Below are 26,563 nucleotides of genomic sequence, written 5' to 3'. Positions count from 1 at the left end.
TTTATTTAATCGTAAATTGACTTAATGTTCGTCACCCCCCTTTTTGATTTAGCCACACCACAGAAACAAAATAGTTTGTTACCACTTTTTAATATTATGATAGGAGAATTTTTAAACTCGTATTTTTGCGTGTCTCATTTGCAATTAAACTTTGCTATGCATACAAAAACGAAAAGATTCCTGATAAAAGCGGGTTGCTCGTCAGATCGGCAAAGAGTTTAAGTAAAAAGTAATAAAATTTTATCAATATTTATTTTAAACTTGCCATCACTATTTAATATGGTTATGAAATATTTAGGGTTATTTATTTGTAGAAAATTAGCATTTGATGTTTAAGATAGTAAAGTGATAAAACTTTATCAATATTTATTTTAAATTTTCCATCACTATTTAATATGGTTACGAAATAACTATGGTTACTTATCTGTAGAAAATGTATAGTTTCCTCTCTTATAAACAGTTTTTAATAAACATTACATGATGAAATATTCATATTGAGAAACGGTGTTAAATTCACTTGATTTATTTAATTGTTATAATGTATGTTTTGGGTACATGAAATAGTTTTTAAAAACTCTAGCTTATGTTTTATTTTAAGAAAATTTCAGTGTAAACTTCAATCTAAAATTATGAAATATTAAACGCTAAAATTATCGTACTTTTGTGAGTTTCTTTTTGAAGGGATGGAAGACAATAACTCAATTGTTTCCTTTTTAAAAATTAATTTGGTCAAACAAAAAAATTAAAGCCTACATTTCGCTATCACTTTATACCAAAAAGAAAATATCGATTAAAAATATATCCAGGATGTCACCATTTTTCTTTATTTTATAACCGTCGTTGAACAGCCGATCCAATTTTGGGTTTATGAGTACCAATGTTTAACTCCTATCAATGTTCAACTCCTATCAATTGTAGCCTTGTGATTTTGAACCCAATCCAGAACAAGTATTAAGAGAAATTTGCTTTCTTAGAGGACTTTTTGATGGAACTAACTTGCATTTTTGTTACATGGAGAAGAAAACTACGAAAACCTCCCACTCTATCTTTGTATCTATCTTTAGATACATGAAAAACGTAGGCCGTCAACCAATCAGAATTTGAGATATAAAGCATGCGATGTTTTAGATTGTCGATTAATTCTTTTCTCAATTTCAAAATTGTGCCAATACAATTCTGCAATCAACTTTTTTTTAATTTTTGAAAGATATCAAAGTAGTTAACAGTCTTTAGTTCTTAAAATTTTGATAAGTATCGTTAATTTGATGCAATTAACGTTATAGGAAATATTTAACGTCATCAAAATCGTTTTTCATCAGTTTAGGCTACCTTAAGATTAGATTTTAAATACATCTAAAAACGCAGAGATGACAACTGCTCCGGACACGCCAAAATAATTTTAAAATAACGGTAAATAACTACAAACTAAATTTTGCAAACATTTGACTATTTTTACTTGCTTTTTAAATGGCATAGCTTGGCATAACTACTATAAAGTGGTGAATTATTTAAGCTTACGAACTATTTAGAAATAGTGGTGGATAAAAATCTACTAAATTGAATTTATTAAACCAAGAATCACAATTGATAAACTACCACTTTAAAATATTTATTTGCTGTCCGGAGCAAGTTGGCATCTCTGAAAACGGAGAAACGTGCTGTTTTTATTCAAAACCCCAAATTGCATCATTTTATTGCTTTAAGGTTTTAATAAAAAATTCATTTCGGAAGTTTTATGATACCAATATATTCTGGTAGATATGCATGTTTTGTTTTTTCAAAACAAAAACTAGTAATGAAATAATTGTGCTACCAATTATTATCGCTTGAAAAAAGATAATAGTGCTCATAAGAGTTAAAAGATCACATAGTTGTTAATTCTTCCGGGTTTTTCTATAATAGTTTATTTTCATATTCAAAGAGATAGCAAAACATGTTTTTTGTTACAATTCCATGATTACAGATAGGAATCGAAAGTCATATGATGCCAATATATTATGATAGATATACATGTTTTGTTTCTTCGAGAAAAAAAACTAATAATGAAATAATTATGCTACCAGTTTTTATCTTTTGAAAGAAGAGAACTGTTCTCTTATGAAGATACTATGAGTTAACAGATCACATAGCTGCCAATTCTTCCGGGTTTTTTATAAACAGGGGTCTGTCCAGACATTTTGTGAAAGGTCCGTTTTTGTGAAATTGTGAAAAAATTACTTGTAATTTGTGAATATAAAATAAAAGTTAAGTAACATTCTTTCAACCAGGGCCCTGCTTTTGTGAATTTGCGCAAATAGGGACCTGTTATTGCAAAAAACTTTTTCACGGAGTTTTTAAATTGTAAAGAGACAAGATTATGCTCAACACTGTAAAATTATAATTTAAAAAATTAAATTTTAAAAGATTAACAGCAATTGCTGCTACTAAATTAGAGATGCAACATACAAATATTTAGTATTTAGCCCATACTGCTCAACACAGAATATTCATTTCGGACGAATAAAGGAAAAAGCCTCTGCCGAAGACAAAATTTAGTTCGTTTGCATCTGTCTTTCTCCCCCCCTCCTCCCTCCCGGTAAGGGTTTATTCAATTAACAAAAGAATAATGAAGATAAACAAATTTGTGAAGGGTCCGATTAAAAGATAAATTATTTTGTGGAGGGTCCATTTTTAAGTTAAAATATTTTGTGAAGGGTCCGGTTTTATGAAAAGATATTTTGTGAAGGGTCCGTTAGCGAACCAAAATTTCTTCTTAACAGACCCCTGTTTATGATACCAATATATTATGACAGACATGCATGTTTTGTTTCTTCGAGGGAAAAAACTAATAATGAAATAATTATGCTACCAGTTTTTATCTTTTGAAAGAAGAGAATTGCCCTCATATGAGGATACTAGGAATTAACAGATCACGTAGCTGCCAATTCTTACGGATTTTTTATAAAGGTTTTATTTTTATATTCTAAATGTTAACAAAACTCATATGACTTATGTAATTCTTTATTTAATTTGTAATTTAGAATGATTTGGACCATCATTATATAAGAATAAGGACAAGTGTTGCTTTATTAGGATTTATTTCGCGAAAAAAAGTTAGCTCTGTATATTATAGGGATACCAAATCCTCCGCTTTCTGCAAAAGTATTAGCATATTGGCAGTGAATGAAATATTAAAACTTGTAGAATGTGGATAATTACTCCCACTCTTTAAAAGAGTAACCACAATTAAAAAAGTTTTATCTTATATGATACTTCGATATTTTGATATGTGGCGGTGGAAAAATTATTTAAAAAAGAAAAATACTAAACTAAAAATAATATAATATTTACATACAATATAATATTATATTATAATACATTATAATATAATATTTATAAGAACGAAAAATAAATATTTACAAGTAGCGGATCGAATATTTGCAAGTGCAGATCCGAATGTGACAGTACAAGAAAGTAATACAAGTTCGCAAATAATCAAAATCAATAACTAATACGGGAGTAGACTACATCATCCCTTTGCCTCCCCCCCCCCCCATATTGGGCTACGCAGGTGCACAGACGGACAACTCGTTTATTGGGATTTAAAAATTAAATCGGAAAAGGAAAAACGATTCACATTATTTACGAAAGAATTTTGAAAGAGTGCCGTTGGAATGTAAGATATGCATGCTTAGATTCAAAGTCCAGAATGTTATTTTTTTCTGAATCGAAGTGGTAGACAGCAGTAAGAAACATGCACCACACTATTATACACCACGCAAATATATACAACCAATTTTTTTATTTTTTTTACATTCGTGTTCCGTTTTTGTGATGAGCACACAAGATTGCATAAGTATGAGCAACAACAATTTTTTTTCTTGACATTTGTGTTCCGTTTTTGTGATGAGCACACAAGATTGCATAAGTATGAGCAACAAAAAAATTTTTTTTGACATTTGTGTTCCGATTTTGTGATGAGCACACAAGATTGCATAAGTATGAGCAACAACAATTTTTTTTTTGACATTTGTGTTCCGTTTTTGTGATGAGCACACAAGATTGCATAAGTATGAGCAACAAAAAAAATTTTTTGACATTCGTGTTCCGTTTTTGTGATGAACACACAAGATTGCATAAGTATGAGCAACAACAATTTTTTTTTTTGACATTCGTGTTCCGTTTTTGTGATGAGCACACAAGATTGCATAAGTATGAGCAACAAAATTTTTTTTTTGACATTTGTGTTTCGTTTTTGAAACGAGCACACAAGATTGCATAAGTATGAGCAACAATCTATATTATATAAAACGCCAATACGTATGTATCAATAAAACCGATGATATTTCTTTTCTCGCGTTGGCAACAGTTTTCATCTTCAATTGATGGGCTTCGGCGAGCAAGAGCATGTAGTGAGCATCATATGTCTAATCGGATGAATTCTCACCGAATTATCAAAAAAATTCTCACAAAATTATCTTCATCGAAGCCGATGCTTTACATCCGGCGTTCAGTACTATTTCATATTGCTTTTAAAACACATGGTTTTAGCCCTCTGGTGGGAAAGACTTTAAAACAAAACTTACAAAAGTTACTTTTCTCAACAACTGAAATTTAGAATAGTGTGATTAAGAAAAATATGTGAACTGTTTGCAATTTCAAATTAATATTGAAATGTACANACAATTTTGTATTAAGTAAATAAAGTCAGTAGTAGTACACGCCGTCAACGTTTAGGGAACTATAGCCTGCGATAATGCTAATAAAACGTTATTTTTAAATTCAATTCATAGTTTTTCACGTTTGTTTCATTACAAAAATTAAACAATTTTGTATTAAGTAAATAAAGTCAGTAGTAGTACACGCCGTCAACGTTTAGGGAACTATAGCCTGCGATAATGCTAATAAAACGTTATTTTTAAATTCAATTCATAGTTTTTCACGTTTGTTTCATTACAAAAATTAAACAATTTTGTATTAAGTAAATAAAGTCAGTAGTAGTACACGCCGTCAACGTTTAGGGAACTATAGCCTGCGATAATGCTAATAAAACGTTATTTTTAAATTCAATTCATAGTTTTTCACGTTTGTTTCATTACAAAAATTAAACAATTTTGTATTAAGTAAATAAAGTCAGTAGTAGTACACGCCGTCAACGTTTAGGGAACTATAGCCTGCGATAATGCTAATAAAACGTTATTTTTAAATTCAATTCATAGTTTTTCACGTTTGTTTCATTACAAAAATTAAACAATTTTGTATTAAGTAAATAAAGTCAGTAGTAGTACACGCCGTCAACGTTTAGGGAACTATAGCCTGCGATAATGCTAATAAAACGTTATTTTTAAATTCAATTCATAGTTTTTCACGTTTGTTTCATTACAAAAATTAAACAATTTTGTATTAAGTAAATAAAGTCAGTAGTAGTACACGCCGTCAACGTTTAGGGAACTATAGCCTGCGATAATGCTAATAAAACGTTATTTTTAAATTCAATTCATAGTTTTTCACGTTTGTTTCATTACAAAAATTAAACAATTTTGTATTAAGTAAATAAAGTCAGTAGTAGTACACGCCGTCAACGTTTAGGGAACTATAGCCTGCGATAATGCTAATAAAACGTTATTTTTAAATTCAATTCATAGTTTTTCACGTTTGTTTCATTACAAAAATTAAACAATTTTGTATTAAGTAAATAAAGTCAGTAGTAGTACACGCCGTCAACGTTTAGGGAACTATAGCCTGCGATAATGCTAATAAAACGTTATTTTTAAATTCAATTCATAGTTTTTCACGTTTGTTTCATTACAAAAATTAAACAATTTTGTATTAAGTAAATAAAGTCAGTAGTAGTACACGCCGTCAACGTTTAGGGAACTATAGCCTGCGATAATGCTAATAAAACGTTATTTTTAAATTCAATTCATAGTTTTTCACGTTTGTTTCATTACAAAAATTAAACAATTTTGTATTAAGTAAATAAAGTCAGTAGTAGTACACGCCGTCAACGTTTAGGGAACTATAGCCTGCGATAATGCTAATAAAACGTTATTTTTAAATTCAATTCATAGTTTTTCACGTTTGTTTCATTACAAAAATTAAACAATTTTGTATTAAGTAAATAAAGTCAGTAGTAGTACACGCCGTCAACGTTTAGGGAACTATAGCCTGCGATAATGCTAATAAAACGTTATTTTTAAATTCAATTCATAGTTTTTCACGTTTGTTTCATTACAAAAATTAAACAATTTTGTATTAAGTAAATAAAAATAAAAAGTAAACAAACAATATTAATAGTCAATTATTTTAATTATCAAAGTAGTTTTTAATCGAAGTTAGTTTCATAACCTATGCATAACTTGACGTTGTAGGTTAAAACACTAGGCCCACCTACAAATCAACTGTGGCCTCAATTAACTCTGATAAAGTTTCTTTTTAATTTTTTATCAAAATTTAATTCATATTGTTTCTTATTTTGTTTTATAAGCAATTAATAAGTAGGGTTCAAAGAAATTAATAAATTTTACAGAAAACTTATTGCTAAATTAAATTCATAAATTCATATCGTTTTACGTGTGCTTTGTTAAAAATACTTCGTTAAAATTCCAAAAATTTTTAATTTTTTGTATGCAGAAAATTAAGAAAAAAAGTGAACTATAAATGCTAATATTCAATTTTTTTGCTATCAAAGAAATTTATTATCGAAGTTAGTTTCATAACCTATGCATAACTTGACGTTGTAGGGTAAAACACTTGGCCCACCTACTACTCAATTGTGGCCTCAATTAACTCCGGAAACATTGTTTTTTAAATCTTTTTAAAAAAATTTAATTCATATTTTTTCTTATTTTGTTTATAAACTTTAGTTCATATAAATAAATAAATTTTATAGAAAATATATTGCTAAATTAAATTCATAAATTCACAGCGTTTTACGTGTCTTTTAATCGGTTTATACCAAAAAAATAAAAAGTTCTGTATAAAGTAAATTACGATAAAAAAATAAACTGAAAACACTAATATTCATTTTCTTACTATCAAAGTAGTTTATAATCGAAGTTAGTTTCATATCCTATGCATAACTTGACGTTGTACGGTTAAACACTTGGTCTGCCTAGCAGTCAATTGTGGCCTCAATTAACTCCAATAACATATTTTTTTTATCCTTTCATTTCAAAAATTTAATTCATATTTTTTTTTATTTATAAGCTTTAGTTCAAAGAAATTAAAAAATTTTACACAAAACCTATTGCTAAATTCAATTCATAAGTTCATAGCGTTTTACGTGTACTTTATTCGTTTTATTCTAAAATTTGAAAAGTTTTGTATAAAGTAAATAAAAATAAAAAGTAAACAATAAAAACTAATATGCAATTTTTTTACTGTCAAAGTAGTTTATAATCTAAGTTAGTTTCATACCTTATGCATAACTTGATACAGAGGTGTGAAATATTAGTTTACTGTGGCCTCTATTAACTCCGATAAAATTTTTAGTCTGAGAGTGAATTTTAAAGAATTCTATTTAAGGAATATATTATTCAAGTGCATAAAAACTGTTGCTTGTAGATAGAAACCGATCGTAGATATAAAATTAGCAACGCGAAAATATCGAAGATCCGTTCAAAAACTTCAAGCAACAGAAAAAAAGTGTAAACAATCCATGATTAAAGCACCTTAAATCCGTGTCATGGGGCTAGTGTGGAGAAAAACAACTTTCTTCTAAAATAAAGTTATCAAAAAATTATACATTCAAATTGTATTGTGTATCATTCAAAATGAGATAAAGCTAGAATTTTAATTTTTCAAAAAAATAATAGTAATATGTAATAATACTAATAGTAATATGTTCATTAAAATGCTTGGTAAACTTTAATGACAAATACATAAAGATTTTCTACATTGAATCTTTTTTTCCCTCTATTCAGAACAATTCCTTTTATCTTATTTTTACTAGCTATAAATAACTCTGCAAAGTACTAAAAATTAGATTAAAAATTATAATATTTTCGGCTTCAAAATAAACCCCGACATCAATAAATCCTTCTCTAACCTAAAACTAAAATAACTAACTATTTATCTTTTTAAATACCGTGCAGTCATTTTCCAAGCTATTAGTCAAGGCTACAAATTAGTTTAAGACATTTCACGATGTATTCATTATCCTTCTATATTTAAATTAGCACGCTTGACGCTCACTCTATCCATCACACCTCAGCAGTTTACGAGAATGAATAAATGCAGATTATATGGTAATATCATGATTTTTTTTCCTCTTCACAAGTATGGTCATCAGATCTCATGTTCGGGTCATATACTGGAAACGGTCTATACAAAGGTCTTGGCCATATCATATCATATTCATTAGGATATAAGGATAATATGATATTACATTTTTTTTACGGGTCAGTTCCGACTGCAGGTGCTTGAAAGGCGGAGTAGGCTACGGAAGTTCCGTCTTCCGGGATGGGTTATTACTAGTAGATGATGATAGAAAAAGGGAAGAGGTATAGGTTACCGATCCCTTAGCATCGTGTGTAGTGAATTTACCTGCACACAGGTGGCGGTGCGTTTAGTTTATGACCTAGACAGAATTAAAGTATGCACGTATATTTCATCATATAACACTTGAATTTTAAGAACGTGGAGAATGAAGGTCAATAGTTTACCAGAGACAAAGCCCTGTTAAATTACTTGCACACAGTTAATCAAGAGCACTGCCTTACAGCATTTGCGGTAAGATAATTGAAGAAATGTAAAACAGCGAAAAGTATAATTATTTATACTCTTAGAAAATACGAGAATAAGGATGTATTGTATAGTTTTTTTATTCTTCACAATTTAATGCCACTCTAATTTTACATGGCTTGCCCGTCTGGCCAAACAGTAAACAACTACAAACTAAATTTGCAAATATTAGACGGATTTTGATGGTTTTTAAAAGGTTTAGCATGACATATCTAAAAAAAGTAGTGAATTATATACGCCTACAAATTGTTTAGAAATAGTGGTGGATAAAAATCTACTAAATTGAATTTATTAAACCAGGAATTACAATTAATGAACTACCACTTGAAAATATTTATTCGCTGCCCAGAGCACATTGGCATCTCTGGGTATATAAATAAAACTGTTTTTGTGCGCTCGATATTGCATTAATTTCTTCAAACCATTTTAATAACTATAATAACATTAAAAAAATTAAAAATTTACTCTAGTTACGTGTTTTTAATAATCTTGGCCACCCCGGTCACCGGTGACCCCCGTGGCGCTACGTACAAACTCAGTGCCGGTCACCGGTGACCCCCATTCAAGGTGTTAATACCAAAAATTTAGAATAAATTTCATAGTGATGCAAACATAGCGTGCTAATTAAGAATTTGCCTCCAAACGCTTCCTCTTGCTATGTAGGTATTATTATAAATATTAGTATACACCCAGATGCCACGGGTGACTAAAAATATAAAAAGTGGTGGTAAATTCAATTCATTTTTGTTCATTTATAATATCTTTAATTAGTACTCTCGATATCTCAAAGTTGAAGGGACGCTAAAAAAATTTCGAGTTAGCGAGTTTTCGAGATATAGAAGTTCAGAACTAGATATGTTCTAAAAAGTAGAAAAATATATTCTGCATAAAAATATATTCTGCATATATTACTCTAAAAAGTAAAGTCAAGAAACATAAGAATAACTAATAAATAATAAGTAATGATAAATGATTATAAGTATAAATACAACAATGATAATTTTATTTTTAAAAGAAAGACAAAAATAATTATGCTTTAATTGGAAAAGAATTGGTGTACAATAAACCTACATTGTGATTTTTCCGAACAAATTCGTTTTCTATTTCGTACAAAATTCGATATAATTAGGTTTTGAGAAGAAACTCTTCGATATGGTAATTCAAATTAACATTAGGGGGATATACTAATGCTAAGGGGAAAAATATATTTTTGATATAACAAGGTTTTCGAGATATCGAGAGTATACTGTATATCGTAATTACCATTATGTATATCGTATACTGTATATATACTGTATATCGTATTACATTTCAAATTATTCATATTTAAAGACAAAACATTCTTTGCAATCACTTTCGATGGTAAACTAAAAAAAAAAATATACTAAAAAAGGTTGCTAATTTTAATATCTTATTAACAATAGTTTGAATTTTATTAACAGCTTTTTTTTTTCTTTTTTTCTTTTTTTTTTTTTTTTTTTTTTTTTTTTTTTTTTTTTGCATTTTCAGTGGCCCGTGGCAACCCTGCATACATTGTATAGGAATAAATGAAATATTCAAAAATAACTGAGGAACCTAGTGGACAAAGCAAAGAAGAAGGGCTGCCAGCTTACTACGTTTTTTTTTTATTTTTTTTTTAGGAAAATCTCTTCCAGGGGTGGCTAAGTTAATGTTTTAATGTATATGATTTTTTATGTTTAGCAAATTTGATCTAAAATTATTTTCCAAGCCACGACTTGTAAATGATTTAAAAGTTCGAACGCAACTTTATTCCAGCTCTCTTAACAAAAATTACCAAAAATTATTAAGTTATTGCTTTTAGCTGTCAATTTCTCTAAAAAAGATTTTGCAAAAAGCGCAGTAGTTTGCAGCCCTGGGTAAAAGACATTTTCAGTGGTATTTATTAATCAGAAAAAAAAAACATTAAATCGTCCAATTAATACGGGTATATTTAATGCTAGAGAATTGTTTTTGCTTTCATTTCAATTTTAACATAACTAATACAAATGGAAAAAACCTTTTAGAACAGCTTTGGCCTGTGCTAGGCTGTCATACTAATTTATATAACCGTCGTTGAACAGCCGACCCAATTTTGAGTTTACGACTACTTATATTCAACTCCGAAGCCTTGTAATTTCAACCCAATCCAGAAGATAAGGTAACCGTTCGATCAAGTATTGGAAGAAATGTGCCTTCGTGGAGGATTTTTTGATGGAACCAACCCGCATTTGCTTTACATGGAGAGGAAAACCACTATTGGGGATATTTTACTTCAATACCATGGTAACCCAGGATCCGTCAACCACTGAGGATATTTTGCGTGAGCACTGTGGTCAGTGCGAGCAAGGTGTGGCATTAGTATCGACCAGCCATCGCTGAGATTCAAATCCCCAGACCCACCGCGTCTCAGTCATACTAATATTTTAACTATAATTATAACCGTTGTTAAACAGCAGACCCAACATTTGGGTTTACGACTTTGGGTTCAACTACATAGCCTTGTAATTTTGAACCCAATCCAGAAGACGAGTAAACTTCTGGATCAAGTATTGGGAGAAATTTGCCATCGCGGAGGACTTGTTGATGGAACTAACCCGCATTTGCGTTACATGGAGAGGAAATCCACCAAATACCTCCACGGTTAACCTGACGGCAAGGGGACTCTAACCCATGATCCGTCTACCACTGATGATATTAAGTCATCACTGTGGTCGGTGCAAGGCGGGTGCAGAGTTCGTATCAACCAACCATTGCTGGGTTTCGAACCCGGTTCACCTCATTGGAAGGCAAACACTCTATCCCCTGAGTCATCACGGCTCCTGTCATACTAATAGTAGCAAAAGAAAGTTTTTTTTTTTTGTAAATGAGCCATAACATTTAAAGCCATAACAATTAAAAATAAATGTAATATTTTTGTTTAACTGTTAACTTTTACTTTAGTTACATTTTTCCCATAAAACACAACTTCAGAGATTTTTAAATTAAATTTTTAATTATTAATAAAAGGAACTTAAACTACTTTTCACGGCAGTTTATTATTTTTCGCGCTTATCGCCATGCAAATGCATGCAGAAACATGAGTAAAAAAAGTGATAGATTTTAGAAAATAAATGTTGATGATTGGCATTAAATTTTATTTTTATAAAAATACGAGTCACAAAATATCTTTTCATAAAAACGAAGCCTTCACAAAATATTTTAACTTAAAAACGGACACCTCACAAAATGATTTTCCTTTTAATCGGATCCTTTACAAATTTGTTTATCTACATCATTGTTTTGTTAATTGAATAAACCCTTCCCAAGGCAGAAAACAAGAAAGATGGATGTAAACGAATTACGTTTTGTCTTCGGCAGACGATTTTTCCATTATTCGCCCGATATGAATATTCTGCGTTCAGCAGTAGAGGCTAAATAACAAATATATTTGTATGTTGCATCTCTAATTTAGAAGCAGCAATTGCTGTTTTTTTTTTTAANTTTTTTTTTTTTTTTTTTTTTTTTTTTTTGAAAATTTAATTTTTTTTTTACTATGATTTTACAATGCTGAGCATAATTTGGTATCTATTTATAATTTAAACAACTCCTTGAAAAAGTTTTTTCATCATCATCATCATCGAAATATATCTGGGCGCCTGGGGCCGTTAGCGGCCTTTTTCCCCTTCGTCTTGTATTGTGGTCTTTAAGGTGGTTCTTTCTGGTAATTGGAATGCAATTGGAATAAAAGGAAATTAAATATTTTGTATTTTAGTTAAAACTACGTCACTACAAAAATGAGCTGCCATTGGTCTGAGGTTGAAAACATTTTTTGCAATAACCGGACCCTATTTGTTCAAGTTCATAAAAGCAGGACCCTGGTAGAAAGAATGTGAGTAATTTTTTTCACAATTTCACAAAAACAGGACGTTTCACAAAATATCTGAACTGACCCCCTGATAAGTGAAACAGATTTATAAAAGTTCAGTTAAACAGATGGTCATGTTTATAAATCACTAATAAGAAGTTTTATATCGCATATATTTGTTTCTACAGTTAGAAGTATTTTGTCTAAACCTCAAATGTTGGAGAAGATACGCAATTGTTTTAAAACGAAAGTTCCAACGCCCAAACTGAATGAATGTTAACTGTTGATACAGATTCCAACTTTCAAAACCTTCCTCAGACAGACAGACAGAAACACACTTTCTCCGCACCCCCGACACCCTCTTGCCTGAACTAAGGTCAAAAAACCCATTTTACATCCTTGTCTACATCTGATGCTAATGTATTTTATCGGAATCATACATTTGGAAAACCTCGCCAAAAATTTCGCCATAGTTATCGTTCTTCCCCCATTGTGGAGATAATACAGCTTTCTTCTTACAATTAAAGATAAATTTTAGGATAACAAAGAATGGACTAATTTTTCATTATCTTAACTTTACCCTCAAATTTGAAGTCACAAATGAATTTGGAGAGATCTTATGGGAAAGAATGAGCTATAAACTATGTTTCTGCTGGGATGAGAACGCTTGAAATAATCTTTATCGTGAATTGTATTTTATGCTGGCTCGTCGGATGAATTAAATTATAGTTTCATTTTTTACCAAGTTTAATACAGCGAATTGAATCTTTATGAGGAAATCGAACTTTTCCAAAAACAAAATGAAAGCTATATAAAGGACTGATTTTTAAATAATCACTATTGGCTCTTTTACTTAACATCCAAGGAAAACTCAAAGCATGTGTTTTGTAAAAATAAATTATTAACTTTAAATAACTATTGATATTGTTGTAAAAGAACTGTTGAACTAATATTGTAAACTAATATTTAGTTCACTTTTCACCATCATCACTTAAAACACAATAAGAGAACTAAGTGGTCGCCAAATGGTGTTCCACGGAACCCTAGAGTTCCACTGAAAGGTCACAGGGGTACCGTGACTTAAAACTTTTTTGAACCAGTAATGATTTTTTGAAACCTGTAATAGATTTGTATCCCACCAACAATCCATTATTTATTTAATATTAAGGTTATTTTTAGGAAATTATTTATGTATAATTGCAATAAAATAGAAATAGGAAATTTTAAAAAATATAATTTTTACCAATAACAATACATTAAATAAATTTCTAAATGATATGCATTTGCAAATTATAGCATCAGTATTTCTATTCGAAATTTGAAATTCAAAATAAAATTACCAAATTTAAGAATAAAGAATTATTTTTCTCCTATAACCTTTCTCACAATTTATAACAGATTATTATGCAAATATATATAGTTCAGCTTATTTTCAGCAAACAGTTATTTTTCAAATATATATAGTTAAGCTTATTTTATTCAGTCTCAACTAAAACGACAGAAACTACTAGACTTAACTTATACAGCAAAAAACGTCGCTTCTGCAAATTTTCGAATTCAACGGCCTAACATAAAACCAAATTTTTAGACTTATTGATGAAACGATGATAAAATTTCATTCATATGATATGTTCCTAAATTAATTTGAAGTTTTTTTTTCTTCTTTTATTTAGTTATTTTGCATTTTTGCACCTGCTAATGAAAGTTTTTTTGAAAGTCAGGGTTCCCCAAAAAGATGTTCGATCATTTAGGGTTCCATAGCTGAAAAAAATTGGGGACCGCTGAGAAGACAATCCGTTCCTTTTATGTTTGCTTAAAATAAAATGTAATAATAGTTAGAATTATAATAAATTAACCATATTAATAATGGAAACAAAAATCTTCTGGAAAACTGATATATAAATGAACAAAAATGCTGGTATATCAGTGTGCCCACATTCTGGGAAAATGCAAAAAGTGGTGACAAATATTTTATGAGGTCATCGTAAATTTTATAAACCTTAATTTCACGTTAGTTTCAGGAATTTCGTTCGCCAATTACTACTTTGCTATTATTTTACAAGTATTTTTAGCTTATATTAATTAATTAAAACATTTTGTTTCCTTGATTCTTTCTTTAACTTTTCATTTCTTTAACTTTATATTTTTCTGGAATATAGCTACCCCACATACATGTCTTTCTGTTAGGCACCACTTTAGATTTTAAAAAGTTTAATGGTTTGGCTATTAAACCAAGCACTCATATTTATATCATTAGTATATTACGGTAGACAGAACTATCTTATTTCTGCAAAATTAAATCATTGCAGAGATGCCAACTTGCTCCGGACAGCAAATAAATATTTTAAAGTGGTAGTTTATCAATTGTGATTCTTGGTTAAATAAATTCAATTTAGTAGATTTTTATCCACCATTATTTCTAAATAATTCGTAGGCTTATATAATTCGCCACTTTGTCGTACATATATCTTTGGGCAGCTGCGTGAAGGACTTGTGCCCAATTTTTGTGCCCAATTTGACCCAGGTGCCCAATTTTTTATAAATAAAGTAAAAGTAAGTACATATGTCTTTCACTTTTTATTTTATGGGTTTTCTGCGCTGTCCAGGTGCCCAATTGCTTATAAATAAAAGTCCCGCAGTGGACTGATCGTTAAGACACCGTTCTCATCAGATCACCGAAGTCAAGCATCACTGGCTGCGGTCAGTGTGCGGGTGGGTGACCCACTTGGATCAGCCTGCGTAGGGACTGAGGGTGTGCGGTATTGGTCCTCGTTAAACTGTGCTACCGTAAAGTGCTCGACTTCGCGTGCAGGTCNTTTTTTTTTTTTTTTTTTTTTTTTTTTTTTTTTTTTTTTTTTTTTTTTTTTTTTTTTTTTTTTTTAATATTTACAACTGCTAATGAAGGTTTTTTTAAAGACAGGGTTTCCACAAAAGTTGTTCGATCATTTAGGGTTCCGTAGCTGGAAAAAAAATTGGAAGTCGCTGAGAAAACTAACCAGTCTTTTTATGTTTGTTTAAAATAAAATGTAATGATAGCTAAAATTATAATAAATTAAATAAGATAAAGCAAGCATAAAGCATGAATCCAAACATTGCGATACCACATTAAAAATAGAAATAAAAATCTTCCGGAAAACTGATATATAAATGAGAAAAATACTGGTACATCAGTGTGGCCACATTCTGAGAAAATGTAAAAATTGGTGACAAATATTTTATGAGGTCATCGTAAACTTTATAGGCTTTAATTTCAAGTTAGTTTTAGGAATTCTGCTCTCCACTTGCATTTTACAAGCATTTTTAACTGATATTAATTCATTAAAACATTTTATTTCCTCAATCCCTTTTTTAACCAGTTTTTAAATTTTTCTAGAATATAGCTACCTCATATACATGTCTTTCTGTTAGGTACCACTTAACTTTTTGAAAAGTTCAATGGTTTGACTATTAAACCAAGTATTCATATTTATATCATTAGTTTATTAAGGTAGACAGAACTATCTTATTTCTGCAAAATTAAACAGAGATGCCAACTTGCTCCGGACAGCAAATATATATTTTAAAGTGGTAGTTTATCATTTGTAATTCGTGGCTTAATAAATTCAATTTAGTAGATTTTTATCCACCACTATTTCTAAATAATTCGTAGGGTTATATTATTGACCACTTTATACTACTCATGTCATGTCATGCCTCACCTTTTAAAAAGCGAGAAAGCATAGTCAAATATTTGCAAACTTTTCTTTGTAGTTATTTACGGTTTTATTAATTATTTTTGGTGTGTCCGGAGCAGTTGGCATCTCTGGCTGTTACATCGAAATAGCGGATGTATCTACGTAACTAAAAGTTGTACTTGGTAATGAGTACACAAGTCTGCATATGTATGTGTAAAATAAAATAAATAAATTGCTATACGCGACAATCAAACATTCACTTTAACACGCCATGGGGGTCACCGATGACCGGCACTGAGTTTGTTTGTAGCGCCACGGGGGTTGACTGGCTAAGCCAAGATTATTAGAAACACATAATTCGAGTAAATTTTTAATGCTTTTAATTTTTTTATATTATTATCGTTACTAAAATGGTTTAAGAAATTAATGCAATACATACTGAGAAAATCATTGTGGTCAGGCTGGCAAGTCATGTAAAATTAGCGTGGCATTCAGCGTGTTAATATTCTCTGATTTAAACCAAAGAAGGCGTAAGAGTAGTTTAACAATATATATGTTTGAAATGCATTAATGTTTTTCACTTTCCAATGCTAAAAAAAATAGTTAAAAAATAACTTACAGTCGCGCATAGAATGCAACTATTTATTCAAAACCAACTGGGAAAAAATATTTCGCAAAAAGAAATTTTGAATTTATGCGCAGATTATTTTCAAATTTAAGACCCGGAAGACACCACAAAACTTCCATTTTTCTCCGGAACTCTTTAATTTAAAATAAACCGTTGTATAAATTTGTAAAGCATAGTAAAACAAATTCAAAGATCAGCTGCAAACAAAGGTCTCAGAAGAGAGGACTTTTCAAAGAAATTCACGCTTATTACCAAGAGGAATACCTTTTTTCACGTAACGCGTAACACTCTGTTTACCACAAATTGTGAATAAAAGATGCATCTTCGTCCACTGAAATGCCATAATTTGGACAAGAAGAGCACCAGAGCATATAGACAAATAGGATAAACAACTCACGCACCGCATGTGTGTGTTCGAAGAAAATAGAATATTGCGCAATTAAAGAGCACTCATTTCGAAGTTATTTAGGAAAATCCCTTTCTTTCGAAGTCCATAAAGCTGGTCATTATCCATCTAGATATAATTAATGGGTATTTGAAAGCGAGGAATTGGGATTATCTTGTCGTAAAGTTGGTTCACTCGCTGAAGTAGACTTGCCTGAGTTTGAGAATTTATTTTAGGTAATGATTTAAGCGTGTATTTGTTTTAGTGGCTTAAGAAAAAGCTGTCTTTAAAATATACAGAGGTTATAATTTATATGACCCAATTTAGAGTCGGGTAAACGAGGCCGGTAATAAATTTTATTCTTTGAAAGCGAGCTAGATACATTTATATCTCTGTCAAGACGATGTAAAAAAAAATAAAAACTAAGTACGGAGAAAGGATAGACTAGTTTCACAGGAAATGAATTACGGTTTCACTTTAAAACTTTCACAATAGAAAACAATAATTTGTATCGAAACATGTAGCAGATTATAATAACTCTCTTTTATTAAAATATTATCAAGATGCAGTATTCTTGTATTAAAACGTGCTACAGATTATAATTATTTTGTATTCGAGATGATATAAACAGCATTCTCGTATTAAAATTTTCTACAGATCATAATAATACTCTTATAATAAGTTATTATCGAAATGATATAAATAATATTATTTTATTAAAAAAGATTTATAATAATATTGTGATAATATAATTCGCATATTATCCCCTTAATGGGCCCTTTATTTCTAGTAAAGGTAAATTAAAGTATTTTTGGAATTGAAATTGTTTTAAGAACAGTAAGTGATATAAAAAAAACTCATTTAGTTTATAAAAATGTCATTTTTTTGGTGGTAAATATATTTAACATGACCTATTAGGAACTTACTGTCTTTTATTTTTCTTTATTTATAAAATAAATTCCTTAAATGCTGCAAACTTCAAAAGGAATTATGTATTTTATAACTTTTATGCGTTTTTTAAAAGTGACAAATGGTTACCAATTTTATTCAAACTCACTTCAAGAAAACTGAAGTTATTGAAAAATGGAAACCTAAATTAAAAGTGGTAACACTTGGTGGTAAGTATACTTACCACGGCATTCAAAAGGGTTAAATCTCTATCAGAATCATATAAATAATGTTCTTGTATTAAAACATGTAACAGATTATAACAATATTTTTAATAAAACATTGTCGTAATTCAGTGTTTCCCAAACTTATGACTTTTGTGTACCCCTTTTAAATTTCTCGTAACGCTGTGTACCACTAATTAAAAAATGATTGTATTTTTTACTATAAAAGAATTGCACAAAAGGTAAAAATCACAACTGGCTGTTGACACCACTTATTATAAACTGCTAACTCTGCAAAAAATAGCCAATAGAAAAATACGTAAACGTAAATCTATATGGCTATCTTTGTTTTTAAATAAAATTTTTTGAAATTTTCCTTTGTTGCAAGATATTTCGCTTACGAACGCGTACCCCCTCTAAACTGTTCCCGTACCCCTAGGGGTACGCGTACCACACTTTGGGAAACACTGTCGTAATTGATCAATAAGATCCTTGCACTAGAACATTCTACAAATTTTAATAATATTCTTATTCTAATACATTATTGGAATGATATAATAGTATTTTTACACTAAGACTTTCTACAGATTATTACTAATAATATTCTTATATTAAAACATTGATGGAATGATATAAATTACATTCTTGTATAATAACATTACATTTAATATAAATAATATTCTTGTTTTAAATATTCTATAAATTATTACAATATTCTTATTTTAAGACATTCAGCCGATTATAACATTATTATTCAAGAAAAAATTGTCGGTTTGGTACAATAACATTCTTGCATTAAAATATTTTACAGATTATTATAATATTCTTGTGTTAAAACTTTATTGGAATGCTAAATAATAGGTATTATTGTAGTGACATATTCGACAGATTATGTTTATTATAATATTACATTCTTATATTAAAGATTATTGGTATGACACAATTTGAATTCCGTCTTTCCACTGGTGACTAAAATGGAAAAAGTCATGTTTAATAAAATTCAAAATTATAACAAAATAGATTAAAATGAGCAACTTTTTATACCACATTTTTTACATGTATTATCGAAGGTGATGTTGTTGTTTTAAATGTTAATAATTTGAAATGTAAATAATAGTGGTACCTACAATTGAATAATTAAAGAGATAATAAATTTAAAAAAAAATGAAATTAGTTTCTACTACATTTAACATTTTTAGTCACCTGTGGTATCCATAGAATTCAAATCTTTTTAAATTGCAAAAATATTCTTATTTTAAAAGATAAGTGGTATGATAAAAATAATACAAATTTTTTTAAAATCAAAATGACGACAATAACTAAAACAGAAACCATACCTTCCAACTTTCACTCTTTCTGAGAATGGATTTTCCAACGAGTAGTAAAACAATTACTAAAAAAAACAATCTTATTCAAAAATATATTTATCCAGGTAGAAATTCGCTTACGTATGCTTTTGTATATTTATATGTAATGTGGTAAAACTCCCTTATAATTATTATTATAATTCAAAAAGTTTAATGGAATAACCTGAGTTTCGCTACCACTTTAAATATGAAGAAAAACATTTTCCAGGTTGCTTGGATTAAAAATCTTCTTTTGTTGCTCGAATTAAAAAAAATTTTAAACAAAATTCATATTAGAAATAATTTACCGGTTTAAAATAGTTAATTCACCAATAAAAATAATATAAACATGCTGCAAAATTTAAACATAATGAATTTAGTTAACCATATTGAAATACTTGAAAATATTTAAGTATTTGAAATACATTTAATGTATGCATTACAACTTTGAAATATGTGAACTCTCCATCCATAAGAATCTTTCCGTCACAAATTGATGGATTCCGAAAGGTCAAAATTTCGAATGGAGACATTGAACATTTTAGTGAAAATTCTGTTTTTTAGTCTTTCTACATTGATGTTCTTTTATAATTTATTTATTTTCAAAACAAAAAAGGTTGCTTGTTACTTACTTTAATTGAAGTCGCCACTTTTTTTTTTTTTTTTTGACTTGTTCAATAATTATTTCACTACCACTAGGAAAAAACTTTTGTGGACAGAGCAAAAAGTTAGCAGGTATGTAACAGTAGTCGTTGCGTCAGATTAAAATTATTTGAACTATTATTTTTTAATATAATCCTATTATTTTAGCTATCATTTAAACTATTCTAACCGCATATATTTAATAAAAATTCTAAAATGCAGTGTAAAAATTATAATTGCCAACTGCCATACATTATATTTCTATTTACTTATAAACTTATTCACTAATTCACAAATCCAATGATTTATCCTTTCGTTAATTTATTCATGTATATTTCATTAAAATTAAAAATTTATTGTTAGCTTTAAGCATTTTGACTGAACTAACTATTGCTAACACTTAAAAATTTTTCCAGACTGTGAGCACACTGTTTAAATGTACTAACACAAAATTCTAATATTGAAATACTTAATTTGCTACCACTAGAAATAATTTCCGGGTAAAAATTCTAATATTAAAACACTTAATTTGCCAACTAAGGCAAACAACGTTAAAGAGCACAAAAATATTTATAAAATACAGACAGTTGTTTCTGATGCTCAAAGGGCAACCTTCATCAGTGCAACAGAAAGAAATAAGAGATTTAATAAAAAATAAATGAGAAATTAATTTGCTACCACTAGAAAAAAGTTTCTGGCAAAGAACTGCAAGTTGACATCACAGCAACTGTCTGAATAATTGATTTTCAAATGATTTAAATCAACCATTTCTTTTTCCAAAAAAAATATTTTTGAAAACAAAATTTACGCAAATATATATATATAAAAACATTGCTAAGGCAAAATGTTGCTAAGAAAAACTTTTCTCCATGACTGTATTAGCAAGGATCATACAAGTCTTCAAAAGGATATATAAAAGTTAGAGTGGTAGCAAGCATTTGAAGAAACTTTATTTTTCTCATCTCTTTTTTGTTAAAAATTAATTATTTATCGGCTAGATCTTTTCTTTAATTCGTACGTGATATATTCATTTCTACAAGCGGTAACAATCAATCGATCAAACAATACAAAGCAAAATACATTATAAAGTAGTTGGCCCAATAATTTTACTACAATACCATCTTAAGATTTACGCGCATGAAAGACTCCAGTTAAGATTTCCTTCTTTTTAACAAAAATAAATAAATCAGTTAAAGTAAAATAAATAGATGAAGAAAAAAATATATAAATTAGAAGTTAATATATAAGTTAGAAGAATAAACGCAAATATTCCTTTAAGTAATGTACTAATATTTAAAAATTTAATTAATATTAATTTTAAATAATATATTAATATTTAATCACATTAAATTTTTTTAAACCGAAAATAACATATTATTTTTATTACTTTGCTTTGAAATAAATAATGGCTTATAAATTCGACTCACCTAAGAATAGAGCGGGAAAATTTAATATCCTATATACGAACTTCATCTTCCTTGCATTCTAATGAAGAACGGAGTCCCTCATCTTTTCCGTTCACTTCGTATTTATTAGCACTTAAATTAATCTGAGAATCGTCTGCTCGTTACTCACATTGAAATTAAAATGGAAGAAAGAAAAAAAAGCGGAAGGCACGAACGGGTTGACTTGCCGTATCGCACGCTTCCGAAAAATCATCCACAAGGTCAATTATTCTGGAGAACTGCCCAAGATGAGGTACGAAGTCAACACTTATCCAGCAAGAAAATAAAAGCGGTGAATTTTTTCAGACCCATTTACAACAAACCATTTTGAGGTCGAGTTTTGACTTTTTTGTTTCTCTTGTTCTTTTTCACTCCGTTTCGTTCGCGCGCTTCATTCTCGCCCATCCGATCGTCTGCAGGTTGTAATATCGTTTGAAACTAAACGTATCGGATTGTGGGGTTCGGAAAAGCACTAACCTAATTCGTTGAAAATAAAAACAAGAACCATCACCTCGTTATTGTTGTTTACGGTAGAAAGATGAATGAATATTTCGTATGGATATCGAATCTTTTCNTGCCGTATCGCACGCTTCCTTAAAGATTAAAAGTTATTTTTAAAGATTAAAAGCTTGACTCAAAGCAGATGGTACATTACAGATTTAATATGCAAATTAGCTGGAATTTTTACAATTTCATTGTTTATATATTTATTAAAATTTAAATCCTTTGATTTTTTTTTTAAGAATTTGTATGTTCAATCGCCTAAACTAGAACGATTGCGAATTCGGAAATTTAAAACCTGACTTTAAATTCATTAATAACAAGAATTAGAATTTAAAAGAAAAAAATGCTCTATCATTGATATGTTTTTTTTTTATGTACCATCGTTCTGCGTCGTTCAACAAAGAAAATAAATTAGTATCACCTGCCTTAACCTTTCGGGTTCGAGAGGTGATCCTCAGTCACCATTTTAATTCATATCTAAATTCGTATCTTATTTCATATTCATATCTAAAATTCATATTTGTATCTAAAAGGAAAACTTTATTTGGATTCCCTTTCAATAGGAGACTAAAAGAACAGGCCAAGGTGAGTTTGCTAATTTTAATCTCCTTTAATAGATTTTTGCTAATTAATAATCAACACTTTTTATATTTTTAGTCGCCTTTGGCATCCATGCTACTGTAAAATATCTACCACTCTGAATTCTAAAACTTTCGCAACCTTATGTTTTGTAACCAATTTATTTACAGAGATGCGAACTTGCTCCACTTAGTAATAAAATATTTTTTTAGTGGTAAAGAAAATTAAGTCATATTTAGTTTAGTATTTTTAATTTTAAGTCATTTTTCCAACATTACATGTCAAAAATTAAAAGCATCATATCAAAGGCAACACAATTACAAGTATCTCGTGGAGACACTTTTAAAGAGTGGGCGTAATTATCCTTATTATACAAGTTATACTAGTTAATTCGCTACCAATTTATCAAAATTTTTGCCGATTGCAAAGCAGCTGGCATCCCTGTATTAATGGGTTCTGGGTTTTACCTTGTAAACTTTTAATGACTGTGTTCGTTTTTTTTTTTTTTTTTTTTTTTTTTTTTTTTTTTTTTTTTTTTAAGCTATTTGTAGAACCTTAACGCAATGATAACAGCATACCTGCATATATTAACCCTTTAACGGGCCCTTTATTTCTAGTAATGGGAAATTAAAGTATTTTTGGAATTTAAATTGTTTTAAGAACAGTAATTGAAATAAGAAAAAAAAACTCATTTAGTTTATAAAAATGCCATTTTTTTTGGTGGTAAATATATTTAACATGACCTATTAGGAACTTACTGACTTTTATTTTTCTTTATTTATAAAATAAATTCCTTAAATGCAACAAACTTCAAAAGGAATTATATATTATATAACTTTTATACGTTTTTTAAAAGTGACAAATGGTTACCAATTTCATTCAAACTCCCTTCAAGAAAGCTGAAGTTATTGAAAAATGGAAACCTAAATTAAAAGTGGTAAAACGTGGTGGTAAGTATACTTCCCACTGCCTTCGAAAGGGTTAACGCAATGATAACAGCATACCTGTATATAACATCATCACAGCATAACTGTTCCGGATTTTTCGAAAGATTTTATTTTTATATTTAATGTGACAGTTTAACTTTTGTTTTTACGCTTGAGTCTTGTTTTAATAAATTTGTCTTAATATAATTTTGACTGCCATTATATTTAAATAGTTTCAACGTTCATAAAAAGGTCAAGTAGTTATCTTGTTGCATTTTAAATGATCTTGTAACCCACGCCTGAAATTGTACATTTTCGGCTAGTAGCCACTATTTCCTGAAACCTAATGATTCGGTAACCTTTATGGATACGTCATTTTTATTTAATAGTCACATTTTGCAATTTTCTTTTTCTTTCTTTTTTTGCTCGGATTAAGTATTTTTTTTAAAATTTCATATTAGAAATAATTTACCGGTTTAAAATAGTTAATTCACCAATAAAAATAAAATAAATATGCGACAAAATTTAAACATAATGAATTTAGTTAAACATACTGAAATACTTGAAAATATTTAGGTAGGCGAACTACATTTAATGTATACATTACAACTTAGAAATATGTGAATATGCGTGAACTCTCCTTCCATATGAATCTTTCCAACAAAAATTGACGGATTCCGAAAGGTCAAAATTTTGAATGGAAGCATTGGACATTTTAGTGAAAATTCTCTTTTTCAGAATCTTTCTAAATTGATGTACTTTTATTATTTACCGATTTTCAAAGCAAAAGTGACCAGTTACTTATTTAATTGAAGTCGCCACTTTTTCTTTTTTTTCTTTTCTTTTTTTTTTGACTCGTTCAATAATTATTTCTCGACCACTAGAAAAAGTTGGCAGTTGGTATGTAACAGTAGTCGTTGCATCATATTAAAATTATGTAAACTATTATTTTTCATATAATCCTATTATTTTAACTATCATTTGAACTATCCTAACCACATAACTATATGTAAAAAAAAATTCTAGAATGCAATGTAAAAACGGTAGGAGCTGACTGCATTATATTTCTATTTACTTATAAACTTATTCACTAATTCACAAATCCAATGATTCATCCTTTCGTTAATTTATTCATATATATTTCTTTCAAATTAAAAATTTATTGTTAGTTTTAAGCGTTCAGACTTAACCAACTGTTGCTACCTCTTAAAAAAATTTTGAGACTGTGAGAACTCTGTTTAAATGTACTAGCCCAAATCTGTAATATTAAAACCCTAAATTTGCTACCACTAGAAAAAATTTCCTGGCGAAGAACTGCAAGTTTACATCACAGCAACTGTTTGAATAATTTATTTTTCAAGGTTAGTAAATCAACTATTTTTTTAATAAAAAAAAATTTTTAAAAACAAAATTTATACAAAAAAATATACATAAATGTTGCTAACACAAAATATTGCTAGAAAAACTTTTCTCCGTGACCATATTAGCAAGGATCATACAAGTCCACAAAAGGATATATAAAAGTTAGAGTGGTAGCAAGCATTGGAAGAAACTTCATTTTTCTCATCTTTTTTTCGTTAAGAATTCATTATTTTTCAGCTAGAGCTAGACGGCTAGACCTTTTCCTTAATTCGTACGTGCTATATTAATTTTTACTAGTGGTAACAATGAGTCGATCAAACTATATAAAGCAAAACACGTTATGGTGTAGTTAATCCACTATTTTTACTAGAATACAATTTTAAAATTTACGGACGTAAAAGACTCCACTTAGATTTCCTTCTTCTCAACAAAAATAAATAAATCAGTTAATTAAAATAAATAGATGAAGAAAGGAAAAATATATATTAGAAGTTAAAAAATATAAATTTGTAAAATAAATACATATAATTTTTTTTAAATACTGTACTGATATTTAAAAATTTAATTACTATAAATATTAAATAATATATTAATATTTAATCACATAAAAATATTTTTTAAACCAAAAATAGCATATTATTTTTATTACTTTGCTTTGAAATAAATAATAAATAATGGCTTATAAATTCGACTCACCTAAGAACAGAGCGGGAAAATTTAATATCCTATATACGAACTTCATCTTCCTTGCATTCTAATGAAGAACGGAGTCCCTCATCTTTTCCGTTCACTTCGTATTTATTAGCACTTAAATTAATCTGAGAATCGTCTGCTCGTTACTCACATTGAAATTAAAATGGAAGAAAGAAAAAAAAGCGGAAGGCACGAACGGGTTGACTTGCCGTATCGCACGCTTCCGAAAAATCATCCACAAGGTCAATTATTCTGGAGAACTGCCCAAGATGAGGTACGAAGTCAACACTTATCCAGCAAGAAAATAAAAGCGGTGAATTTTTTCAGACCCATTTACAACAAACCATTTTGAGGTCGAGTTTTGACTTTTTTGTTTCTCTTGTTCTTTTTCACTCCGTTTCGTTCGCGCGCTTCATTCTCGCCCATCCGATCGTCTGCAGGTTGTAATATCGTTTGAAACTAAACGTATCGGATTGTGGGGTTCGGAAAAGCACTAACCTAATTCGTTGAAAATAAAAACAAGAACCATCACCTCGTTATTGTTGTTTACGGTAGAAAGATGAATGAATATTTCGTATGGATATCGAATCTTTTCCGAATCCATGGAAACTTATATGCAATATCGTTTGCAATTAGAAAACAAACGAAAAATTTTAAATAAAAATAATCGAAATTTTCTTTCTAAGAGTAATGAAAAAT

The 26,563-nt window shown here is 29.1% G+C and overlaps 1 protein-coding gene across 2 annotated transcripts in view; it reads right to left on the bottom strand.

Annotated features, from left to right (window-relative positions):
- The window catches only part of LOC107450122 (pancreatic triacylglycerol lipase-like), a 94,623-nt gene extending 68,333 nt beyond the window's left edge, over positions 1 to 26,290 (bottom strand). The window contains exon 1 of one of the 2 annotated variants that reach the window (XM_071184975.1): positions 25,868 to 26,290. In XM_071184975.1, the coding sequence (XP_071041076.1) occupies positions 25,868 to 25,913 (46 nt within the window). In that variant the 5' untranslated portion in view covers positions 25,914 to 26,290. Of the gene's footprint in view, positions 1 to 21,782; positions 22,206 to 25,867 lie in introns of those variants that run through there. The other variant, XM_071184974.1, reaches the window with a different exon arrangement.
- Positions 26,291 to 26,563: the final 273 nt, after the last annotated feature.

This window comes from Parasteatoda tepidariorum, chromosome 9 (assembly GCF_043381705.1).
Source record: "Parasteatoda tepidariorum isolate YZ-2023 chromosome 9, CAS_Ptep_4.0, whole genome shotgun sequence".
Lineage (NCBI taxonomy): Eukaryota > Metazoa > Arthropoda > Arachnida > Araneae > Theridiidae > Parasteatoda > Parasteatoda tepidariorum.
Note: the sequence above shows the minus strand (reverse complement) of the source record. Positions and strands in the feature narration are given on the sequence as shown.